Raw genomic sequence first — 12,103 nt, forward strand, 5'->3', positions numbered from 1 at the left:
TATATATATATATATACTGTATATATATATATATATATATATATAGCCAGTCTTTCAGAAGCCTTTGAAATAGGAAGTGACCAAATTGTCACAAGCATCAGGTTCAGCCAGATATAGGGGGAAGGAAGCTCTCGGATATTTAGCACACAAGTCTTCTTCTGATGAACTCAGGCACAGTTTGAGGACAGAACAGTAAGTAAGTTACTAATTTATATTTTTTTCTACACAGTGACTATTTAAACTCCTTATTAAATAACTAATGCATTGCAAATGTCGCACTGCACGTGCTCCATTAACAGTGAAAAATGAAACTATGTTCTGTCATTCAAAAAAAAGTACTTGGTGGTTACTGGTAAATGAAGCGCCGTAAATGATGACAACATTTATTCCCAGGTGCTGAACTTTGATGCTGAGATGGTTTTCTGGAGCTGTTTACTGTCACTCTTTCTCTGGCTCAGAGGTTAGTAAAATGTAACTAGATAAAATGGTTACCATGTACGACAGCTGTTTTAAATTGTAAATAATCAATGTTTAGTCTTTTTGGAGTTAATTTTACACACACATACATACAAAAAGTCTTTAATAATCAGTTAATTTTTTCTGCTCTTAGGCCATGCAGTATTAAAAATAAAGTAAAATGAGTCATTCCTCACACAAAGGAATTACAGTGTACTTCCTGACATCTATGGGGAAGAAACTATTAAGTGTACTGAGATGAGTGTCTTGGAAAAGTATTTAGACCCATGCTAACAAAAGGATAACTGTTAGACAATGTTTCATTATGATGTACTGTCACTGGTATAACATTAAAATTGGCATTTGTACGATTAGATAAAATATTTTAATTGGTCACTAAATTGTCAAGAAAAAAAATAATAATTTTGATTTATTCTTCTTTCAGTGTCATCTGCTAATGCTGGGGAATGGAGCGCTAAAATGCCAGAATCAGTGGTGGGTTTGTCTGGATCATGTGTGCTGATTCCCTGTACGTTCAGCTACCCTGCAAATGGAAAAACATACACAGAATTTACAGGGATTTGGTACAAAGGAAATGAAGAATCAACAGTATACCATACAGACACTTCAAAAATCATTGACTCATTCAAAGGTCGCACTAGTCTCATTGGTGATTTGCGCAAAAATTACTGTTCTTTGAAAATCAGCTCTCTGAGCAGCAGTGATGCTGGGCCATTCATGTTCCGGATTGAGATTAATGATCTGAACAAGTACACATATAAAAAGAAAGAAGAAATAGTTTCTATAACAGTGAAAGGTAAAGGTCCTCTCTGTATTAAAATGACCAGAACACAACCTGATGATTAAAGTTATCCAGATGTCATCAATATGATTTTTTGTGTAATACCTAAATCAATATTTTAATGAACTTGTCAAGCATAATGGAAAAAAATGATGGAAAAAACATTTGATATTGTGTCAACAATTTGTGTCTTCACCAGAAACACCAGAGAATCCTACCGTCTCTGTGGAAGAGGAAGTAACATCAGGGAAACCGGTGACTGCTACCTGTGCCGTGTCTCATTCCTGTCCGTCAGACCTGCCTCGTGTCTCCTGGAGCCATGATGGCTCACATTCAAGTCCATCACAGCCACAAAATCATGGTCAATGGAAGCTTACATCTTACAGCCTGACCTTCACTCCTTCTAGAGAAGACCACAATAAACGCCTCAGCTGCTCTGCAGAGTTTAAAGGGAAGACAGTGACAGGCTACAAAACACTCAAAGTTAAATGTAAGTCCGCTATGTGAGTGTAAGACAAATGATCAGATGCTAATTCATATCTTTTCTTCTTAGCTGTTAATGGTTTTAGGGCTGTGATTTGCAACCTTTTTTACTCTAAAGCCCCCACTGTCCAACACAATAGTCATATGCAGTATTTCTGCAGTAATGATAAAAATGTTTGTTTTCAAACTTTTGAGTTTGAAAAAAAGAAACTGTCATTAAATTAATTAACCACAATTCATTTAGTGATTTCAGATGTTCGAGAACTGTATTTTCTGTTTCAAAATAATACTATTTGAGGGGCCGAAGAAAATAAATGTATGTCTTGTTTTTAATTCTTTATTTTATGTTTAATTACATTTATTTAAATAATTAAAATAATTTTACTATATTAATTATGTTGATAACAATATATTAACCTTGATAATTTCAAGTGGTCCCGTGGTCAAACTGAAAGTTTGCAGAGGCCCCCTAGTTGAAAACCTTATTCGAAAACTTAAAAGGGTTAGTTCACCCAAAAATGAAAATTAGCCCATAAATTACTCACCGTCAAGTCATCCTAGGTGTATATGACCCTGCTGAGTACAACGATAGAGCTTGAAAGATCAAAGACAATTTTTAATATAACTCCGACTGGATTCGTCTGAAAGAAGAAAGTCATATACACCTAGGATGCATCGGGGGTGAGTGAAACGCAGCCTAATTTTCATTTTTGACTGAACTAACCCTTTAAGTTTGAATAAAAAGCTTATATTAGTTTTTCTCGGTTACTAAAATTTCAAAACCATAACGTCATTTTTTTTTTAAAGAGCACACCCATTTCCCTAAACTATAAACACTATTCCCCTGCTTTGACACATGAGTCCGATTTGGTGAACTGTTACTGCAAAACTCTACACACAAATCCCTACATTTCTCAGTGCTTACACCATGTGGTTATTCACAAAGCACTAGCATTCAATATTGTTCACTCAAGTCAGCACAGTTTGAGCTCAATTAGCACACAATTACCCAAACAGAAACTCTAGAAGTCTAAATTGATCACACACCAATCAGAACCTTCGACGGAGAGATAAAAGGGCCAAAATCAGCTCATTCATGTGCGAAACAATGGATCCAGAGAGACGTGAAGGAAGAGGTTGAGGACACCAGAGAGGAGGAGGAGGAGGAGGGAGTGGAGGAAGAAATGAAGAAGGAGGAGGAGGAGGGAGTGGAGGAAGAAATTAAGGAAGAGTAGGAGGTGGAGGAGGAGTACGGAGAGGAAGAGAAGGAGAAAGAGGTTTTCAAACATCTTTCTGTCTGCATACTATCCCTTTCTAAACCACACACTCTTAAAAATAAAGGTGCTTCAAAAGATTCTTCAAGCGATGCCATAGAAGAACCATTTTTGGTTCCACAAAGAACTATTCAGTCAAAGGTTCTTTAAAGAACCATCTCTTTCTTAACTTTTTATAAAACCCTTTGTGAAACAGAAAGGTTCTTCAGATGTTAAAGGTTCTTTATGGAACCCTTTAGACAAAAAGGTTCTTCTATGGCATCGTGAAGCACCTTTATTTTTAAGAGTGTATTCCCCTGCTTTGACACATGAGTCCGATTTGGTGACCTGTTACTGCAAAACTCTACACACAAATCCCTACATTTCTCAGTGCTTACACCATGTGGTTATTCACAAAGCACTAGCATTCAATATTGTTCACTCAAGTCAGCACAGTTTGAGCTCAATTAGCACACAATTACCCAAACAGAAACTCTAGAAGTCTAAATTGATCACACACCAATCAGAACCTTCGACGGAGAGATAAAAGGGCCAAAATCAGCTCATTCATGTGCGAAACAATGGATCCAGAGAGACGTGAAGGAAGAGGTTGAGGACACCAGAGAGGAGGAGGAGGAGGAGGGAGTGGAGGAAGAAATGAAGGAGGAGGAGGGAGTGGAGGAAGAAATGAAGGAAGAGTAGGAGGTGGAGGAGGAGTACGGAGAGGAAGAGAAGGAGAAAGAGGTTTTCAAACATCTTTCTGTCTGCATACTATCCCTTTCTAAACCACACACTCTTAAAAATAAAGGTGCTTCAAAAGATTCTTCAAGCGATGCCATAGAAGAACCATTTTTGGTTCCACAAAGAACCATTCAGTCAAAGGTTCTTTAAAGAACCATCTCTTTCTTACCTTTTTATAAAACCCTTTGTGAAACAGAAAGGTTCTTCAGAGGTTAAAGGTTCTTTATGGAACCCTTTAGACAAAAAGGTTCTTCTATGGCATCGTGAAGCACCTTTATTTTTAAGTGTATAGAGGAGGTTTTTTTTGGCATGGCGGTGAAAAGTATATGACCAAGACCCTTACATCCGTGTTCACCTCCTCCAGACCATGAGAGAAGCCTGGCTGGATATTTCAGTTGATGTTGATGCCAGGGATGGCTCAGGCATGCAAGGATATTTCACCCCCGCTGCCTGGCCAGGGCCAGTATAGCCTGTGATGTTGACGAGGTTCTTTGGCCTGTCCCAGACAAAAAAGACAGGTTGCTGGGGCAGAATACAGTAATTATTTTATATTATTATGCATACATTTGTTGTGCTCATCATGTGGAAAGTTTTTTTGGGGGAGAACCACAAGCAACATAACTTATTACTGGTTTTTGAAGTATTGTTTTGAATTTATCTCATCAGTGTGTAAAACTGTGTTGTAGTGTGTGTGTGTGTGTGTGTGTGTGTGTGTTGTTGAGGGTTTGTGTGTCATGTCTGAGAGCAAAGGTTGGTTTTTCAGCAATATTGAGTTTTTTTTGAGTGGAGAGCTTCATTTTGACCTGAATATAGGAAGTTTGGGGAATTGAGTTTGAAGTTATGGATTTGTGTTTTGAGTTTCGCAAAAAAGAGGCATAATATCAAGAAATGTGTTTTAGCAATCGAGAAAAACTGTATGTTTGAACTGAATGTTTGAGAGTTAGACTGATCAGACCATTGACATAATACATAGCATTTTATCAAAAGTTTGTCTCATTCAGATCCTCCATATAATGTAAACGTGGTCACTAAACCCTCAGTGAAGGAGAATGACTCTGTGGAACTGAACTGCTCCAGTAACAGCAATCCTCCTGCAAACAGCTACCAGTGGTTCAGCTCAAATGGGAAGAGGTTAGCAGAGAACCCCACTTACAAACTGGAGAGAGTATCTCGACATACTGAGGCCATTTCCTGTACAGCCATTAACACAGAGGGAAAAAACAGTTCTGGTCCGCAGAAAATTAACGTGCTGTGTAAGTACTAAGTATTATGTGTGACTGAACCTTTCTTGATTAGAGAAAGTATTTTTAACATGGACAAAATGAAACATGCCACCTTTAAATTTAAAGAAATATTCCAGGATTAGCTGATTAGTTAAGTTGAAGTCGATTCAAGTCAGCAACTCTGAGTTACTGTGAGACAATTACAATAATTACAATGGAAGCGCAATCCGTAAACATTAAAATACTCAATGTTTTAGTGGTCTGCACTCCTACTGGCCCCGACGAGTGCACAGGAAATGGTAAAAAGAACTGAAAAATAAAACTGACTTAAATATGTTTTTAATGAAAGTAATGTTATTGTGTGATTCGTCTACTAAGCAACAACAACAAAAAAGTTTGCATAGGCAGTTCTGGATATTCTCAAAGTTTTTCACTTCCTTATAGGTGCATTGACCTTGCATCTTGTTTTAAGTTTTTTTTAAACCTGGAATATTTCTTTAAGGTGTGTCCATTGTAGCATTTTAATCACTGAAAGGCTGCTACATTCGTAAACAAAATTAAGGTCCTTTATTGGCATCTATGGTTTTATGAAGAACCTTTAACATAATTGGTACCTTTGAACTGAATGTTTGTCATTGGATCAACATTTTGTCTCAATCAGATCCTCCATATAATGTAAACGTGGTCACTAAATCCTCAGTGAAGGAGAATGACTCTGTTGAACTGACCTGCTCCAGTAACAGCAATCCTCCTGCAAACAGCTACCAGTGGTTCAGCTCAAATGGGAAGAGGTTAGCAGAGAACCCCACTTACAAACTGGAGAGAGTGTCTCGACATACGGAGGCCATTTCCTGTACAGCCATTAACACGGAGGGAAAAAACAGTTCTGGTCCACAGAAAATTTATATATTGTGTAAGGCATCGGTTCAACAGTTTAAACTGGTATTTTTAGTGAAAGAAGATAATTGTTTATAATTTATGATATCTGTCTGTTGGTTCTACTTTCTGTTTGGGGTTCTGTTCTTGCCCGACCGGGCTGTAACCCGCAGACCGACCTGTGGGCTTGAACCCAGGAGAGCGTCCTGTGGGAATCAAGCCCATGGAGCGAGCAGGTGCATGACGCCGCAGAAATCTGCCAGAGGTCACGAGGTCACCATAACCATGGGCGTGCGAGAAGGCGTAACCGGACCGCCGTGTGCTCCTTCGGGTGAGCCTGGTGCGGCGCGGACGCGGAGTAGGCTCCTTCATCTGACGCACCTTATACCTCACCTGTATTTAACAATCAAAACGGAAATATTCATTTGTGCACCCATCAATTTCAGCAAACACTTGAGATACTGTCTTTCTCTTTACTCTATTATTCATTATACTACTATCATTTTGATATTACTATTGCTTATACAATTACAATAAGACATTTTAATGTGCATACAGTACTTCCTCTCATTCTGTCTTCCCGTTTTTCTGTCTCATTCAGCCACTCACAATGACTACATTTACATGCACATCAAGACTCCAGTATTATTTGGCAACATTAATACTGAGCCATGTAAACGCTGCAATCCAATTGCCTGATACTGTGTGTTTGGTAATAAAATAAAATAAAAAATAATTTTTAAAATGAGAGAAACTGCTTTCTATGTAAATGCACTATTCTGAATTCAGAATGCAGTTTCGTGTTTTACGTCTGCAGAACAAAATGAAAAAATAATTTAACTTGCAGCATTAAGAAATAAAAGAAACATCAATGCATTTCTAGAGTGACAACGAGACAGATTTTTTAATAGAATTATTTAAAAAATTAAATATGAACGATTATAATAATAATAATAATTATTATTATTATTAATGATTGCCTGACCCTTTCCATTTTGTGGTGGTGTCAGGCATTTTAGGTGAAAAGTGCTAGTCCTAATTAAATGATCATTGAAAAGGTTATAAAACTGAGCATATTGTATTACAGTAATATTCCAAAACCTGTGTATGTGTATAAACATTCTGAATATGGCTGCAATCTGAATAATGACCTTAACGGAATTTGATGTGCATGTAAACATAGTCAATCACTTAATATTCAGAACATGCCAATGTGTAATGTGTTTTATATGTGATCTTAAAAGTAATTGATATAATAATAGTTCATGGAATAATGATGTAATTTACTGTTATTCGGTAAGTAACTGGAACTGTGATTTACACTCTATTTGAGGATCAGTGATGTTAAGTAACTCTATACCTTGTCATTGATGGTAGGAGAGATCTGGCTGTAGAAGAACCGGTAAGCAATATTCACCTTACAGGGTTGGCTGGGTTTCCCTGAGACTATCCAGTGTTTTGCCAATAACAGTCTGGGAAGCTCTTCCATAACTTTGGAAACACCTCAAAATGGTGAGACTTCATCTTTAAAAACACTCTATCATTGTTTTATTGCATAATCGCATATAATTCATTTAAATATTTGTTTCTTTTCACAGGCATAATAATATACATTGCTGTTGCATCAGCTGTTGTAGTTGTTTTAGCCTGCATTTTAGTGTATGTTGTGGCAAGACGCTGGTAAGGATCTCTCATCCCTCATTCACTGACTCACTCAATCAGTGGGTCTTGTTACTCCTTTGTTTCCTGGCAACTTTAAAATCCCTCTTTTTTTTTTTTCAGTGGGAAGAGAGCTGCACAACTACATGTAATAAAGAATGAGCAGAATGAAATGAAGATAACCCAAAACAAGTCTGATTTAGAAAAGTATATATATATATATATTAGTATAAACCTATATACACTACAAGTCAATTTTAGAATCATTAATGTTTTTTAAATTACTGATTAAAAAAAATAATTCAAAAGTTTGGGGTAACATCATCTTTTTTAAAGAAATTAAAACTTTTTTCAGCACGGATGCACTAAATTGTTTAAACATGACATATTCCAAATGTCACAAAAGATTTCAAATAAATGTTATTATTTTAAACTGTCTATTCATAAAAGAATCCTGAAGAAAAATGTATTACGGTTTCCACAAAAAGTAGCATAACTGTTTTCAACATTGATAATAATAAGAAATGTTTCTGGTGCAGCGAACGAGTATATCAAATTGATTTTTGAAGGATAATGTGACACTGAAGACTGGAGTAATGATGCTGAAAATTCAGATTTGCATCACATGAATAAATTACATTTTAAAATATATTAAAATAGAAAATATTTACCGTAAATTGTAATAATATTTTAGAATATTACTGTTTTTACTGTATTGTTTTGCTTTGGTGAGCAGAAAAGGCTCATATTATAAAACAGGACATCTTAATGATTTAAAACTTTTGACTGTAGTGTATAATATAATATTTGTTACATAACTATATATCAGAACTTTTACTAATTATTTGTATCTATCGTTTTATGAAAAGCAGTAAAGAAGAGAAAGGCAGTGATGGGGATATTTACACAAATTGCCCGAAAGGTCGTGTTTATGACAACTGGGGGGTGAGTACGACTTTGCGCCATCAGTGCAAACTTTTTATTCTTTCACAACTATTAAATGAATAGTAGCGCATCAGTTCTTTAGATTTTTTTTTGACAAGTTCTTGGAGGTTGATTTTCGGTGTGAGTTTAATGTGTTGTTTGTGTTATGTATGTAAAAAAAAATTACTTGATAGAGCCTGGTTGCACTTTATTTAAAGGGGTGGTTGATTTTGGTTTCACTTCTTTTTTTTTTTTTACTTTAGTTTAATTAACCTTTATTTAACCAGGTAAGTCAGTTGAGAACCATTTCTCATTTACAATGACGACCTGGCCAAGAGGCAGCATAAAAAGCAGGTACAATACAATAAAAAACATAATAAAGTTACAAATAACACAATTGTAAACAATAACATATAAAAACAAACAGATAACTAAAAACAAGTACAATGGTCTTGTACTATTGACTGAATTAAATTTTTAAAGGAAGAGAGCGAGATAAATGAACTAAGCTTTAAAGTCTGTTGCAGATGATTCCAATCATATGCAACAGAAAACTGAAAAGAGCAACGACCAAAGGACGTACGGACTTTAGGTATGCAGAAATTAATGAAACTACTAGAGCGCAGATTACGACTTGTATTATGAATATTAAGAAGTGACTGTAAATATAATGGCGTTTTCCCGATAAGAGTTTTATAAATGAACAGAAACCAATGAATTTGTCTACGAGAATGAAGAGAAGACCAGTTCAATAAAGAGTACAAGTGGCAATGGTGAGTGTTAAATGAAGCTCCAGTCACAAAGCGGATTGCTGCATGGTAAATAATATCCAGTTTATGAAGGAGAGTTTTTGAAGCAGACCTGTAAACTATATCACCATAGTCCAAAATTGGGAGAACTGACATTTTAACCAAAAGCTGTTTTGAAGAATGTGTAAAAGAAGATTTGTTACGATAAAGAAAACCGATACGAGATTTAACCTTTCTGAGCAATACATTTATGTGAGTTTCAAATGACAATTTGCTATCAAGCCAGATACCAAGGTATTTGTAGCATTCAACATAATCAATCTCAGAGCCGTCCAATGAGAGAATTTTAGGCAAATATTCAACCTGTTCGAATTAAATAAATTTTCGGCAGCCGAAATTTAAAATTTAATTTAAAAATATTAAAAAATGATTTTTTACACGGCACCCCTGCTCTCGACAGACGGCACGCCAGGGTGCCGCGGCACCTCGGTTGGGAAACACTGTTCTAAAGCAGCGGTTCTTAAACCTGTTCACACGCATCTCTCTCTCTCTCTCTCTCTCACACACACACACACACACACTCTCTCTCTCTCTCTCTCTCTCATTCAGATCATCAGCCTGTCAGCTCCATCAAAGAACTGTGTTCCAGTTATACACTTTGTGTATAGACAGACAGATATTTTTCACATAGCTATGAGAAGTGTTAAACATGGTTTCCGTGGTAGCGAGCAATACTTGTTCACACTAAGAACGATAACTATAAAGATAATGATAAAGATATAGTTGTACAAAAATGCTACAACGCAATCATGTATTCTACTGTATTACAGCTTTAATCAGGATAAAACCGTATATATTAAAAGCTTACATAAGCAGTAGCATTTACAAATAACAGTGTATCTAAACGTATGAGACAACAACAAAGAAAGAAACATACCATTCTGAAACGTCCTGTAAGAGTAGTGGTGGAAAGAGTACTAAGAAATTGAACTTAAGTAAAAGTATTGCTACTTAAGGAATAATTTACTTGAGTACAAATAAAAGTACTGAAAAATAATATGACTCGATTAAGAGTAAAACAGTGTCTCAAGTATACTCAAGTTACTGCGTTACAAAGTACTTTAGTATTATTTTTCTATTTTTACCCAAAATGAGACGATGTGAGCATTATGGAGCAGGGTTAACCCTAATCCTAACACCCATGTACTGTAATATGTCTGTTTCAAAAGTGAGACCCAGGAAATCCCTTATATGGACAAATGCATCAGATATCACTACAGCTGAATAACATGCATAGAGATGCTTTGACTGATGAAACGTGGAAGACAATAAACACACAATAGCAATGCAATGCTAATTGGCATAGCTTGTATCATAGAATTTTATTAAAAAATATATTTTCTGTCTCACTGTAATAAGTAGCAAAATGGAACCACAGAAGCTAACTGTTTCAAACACGACTGATGTTGTATAGTGATCTTGGAGCAAAACATGATATTAGTCTCATAAATTGTCATGTTTGATGCTATGTTGAGCAAACATACTACATATCCCTGTTGCCAGGAGCAGGCACGTGCACACATAGACATTAAAGGGGGCTTGAGCACCTGCCCCTTTTCTTCCTCGAGAGAAAGTGCCCTTTTTTCTGGGGAGTTTTATTATTATTATTATTATTTTAATAAATGAATATATGTATATATATGTGTTGAAAAGTACATTCACGTATAAGATTATGTGGTTATTTTTAAGAAGGGCAGCAGAGAAAACAGCCTGTGAATCGTCTTGACTTGAATGGTTTAAAATCACATTGAAAGTGTAGTTTGTTATAATAACAAAGGTGGACTCCAGGCACATTTTCGGTAGGACAAAAAAAAAGAGCATTTTATTTAACATGTTAACCCATACCTTGGCTTGAGAATCCAAAATCTATTCCAATTCTGGAATAGAATGCTTAAGGTGAGGAATCGTCTACTTGTTATAAAATTAAAATTTCGATTCCTCGTGTTGATTCCTTTGTGCGCATTTTAATATGACTTTTAACCATTCAGGCACAAGCAGCCTCATGCTCTGTTTTCTGTACTGCACACATAGGGGCGTAGCCATCATTTCAGAAATGAGGGGGACAGAAATGTAAAAAACAAACAAACAAAAAAAAACTTTTGACTTTTGTCTAATTGACAGGCTTTATTTTTTCTTATGTCTTTTAATTGGCTAAGAAATCAAATTACTGCTGGACGATAACCAATCATTTGTATTCTATAACATTTTTTCTGTATTTTCCTAATGACAATTTTAGGATTGGTTTATACAAACACATAATAAGGCAGAATAGTTTCTATACTGTAATACATTTTATGTCAATAGGTGGTTTGCAATCACGTGATTCTGATGACGCGCGAAATGCAGCTGGAGGGCAGGAAGTGATTTTTCTCCACAGAAATCACTAGCAGAAACTCCAAATGCCTGTGTTTTGCGTTGTTTTTGGATGCTCACAAGGAGCTTTTATCGTGTACGAAAATGTGTTGTTCATAAGGGGGAAAAAGTCAAGAAATTGACTGAAAAACGCAGGAAAAAGTGGCTTGTAAACCTGCGTCTGTGGTCGGGAGGAGCGGGGCCGGATAATGCTCGTGTGTGCAAATGATTAATATAAGATATAATAATATATGAAGATATTAATAAAGAAATATATCAATAGATACAGGGTGACAGTCAGAATTCACTGAATGCTAAACGCCACACATAGACACGATGTAAATAAGATATTATCTGCAGTTCAGAGAGCTTCACTGATTATAAAGGAACATCGTGAGATTGCGATAAATTGAAGTGAGTGACAGCAGAAATAGTTGCTTAGCCTATATCCACCGCCTCAATATATGACAGGCAAGTATTTCAATTTAGTTTAAAAATCGCTCCTCTTCATAACATATGGATCAC

At 35.9% G+C, this 12,103-nt stretch overlaps 1 protein-coding gene across 1 annotated transcript in view; it reads left to right on the top strand.

Moving 5' to 3' along the window:
- LOC107745223 (myelin-associated glycoprotein-like) overlaps positions 1–8,060 on the top strand; it is a 17,350-nt gene extending 9,290 nt beyond the window's left edge. Inside the window, exons 4-12 of the mRNA XM_016559078.1 lie at positions 363–460; positions 902–1,273; positions 1,458–1,748; positions 4,737–4,988; positions 5,620–5,900; positions 7,259–7,346; positions 7,433–7,514; positions 7,617–7,700; positions 8,033–8,060. Coding sequence (XP_016414564.1) covers positions 363–460; positions 902–1,273; positions 1,458–1,748; positions 4,737–4,988; positions 5,620–5,900; positions 7,259–7,346; positions 7,433–7,514; positions 7,617–7,700; positions 8,033–8,060 — 1,576 coding nt within the window. The remainder of the gene's footprint in view (positions 1–362; positions 461–901; positions 1,274–1,457; positions 1,749–4,736; positions 4,989–5,619; positions 5,901–7,258; positions 7,347–7,432; positions 7,515–7,616; positions 7,701–8,032) is intronic.
- The last annotated feature ends 4,043 nt before the right edge of the window (positions 8,061–12,103 follow it).

Source organism: Sinocyclocheilus rhinocerous, unplaced genomic scaffold (assembly GCF_001515625.1).
Source record: "Sinocyclocheilus rhinocerous isolate Xijiao unplaced genomic scaffold, SAMN03320098_v1.1 scaffold257, whole genome shotgun sequence".
Lineage (NCBI taxonomy): Eukaryota > Metazoa > Chordata > Actinopteri > Cypriniformes > Cyprinidae > Sinocyclocheilus > Sinocyclocheilus rhinocerous.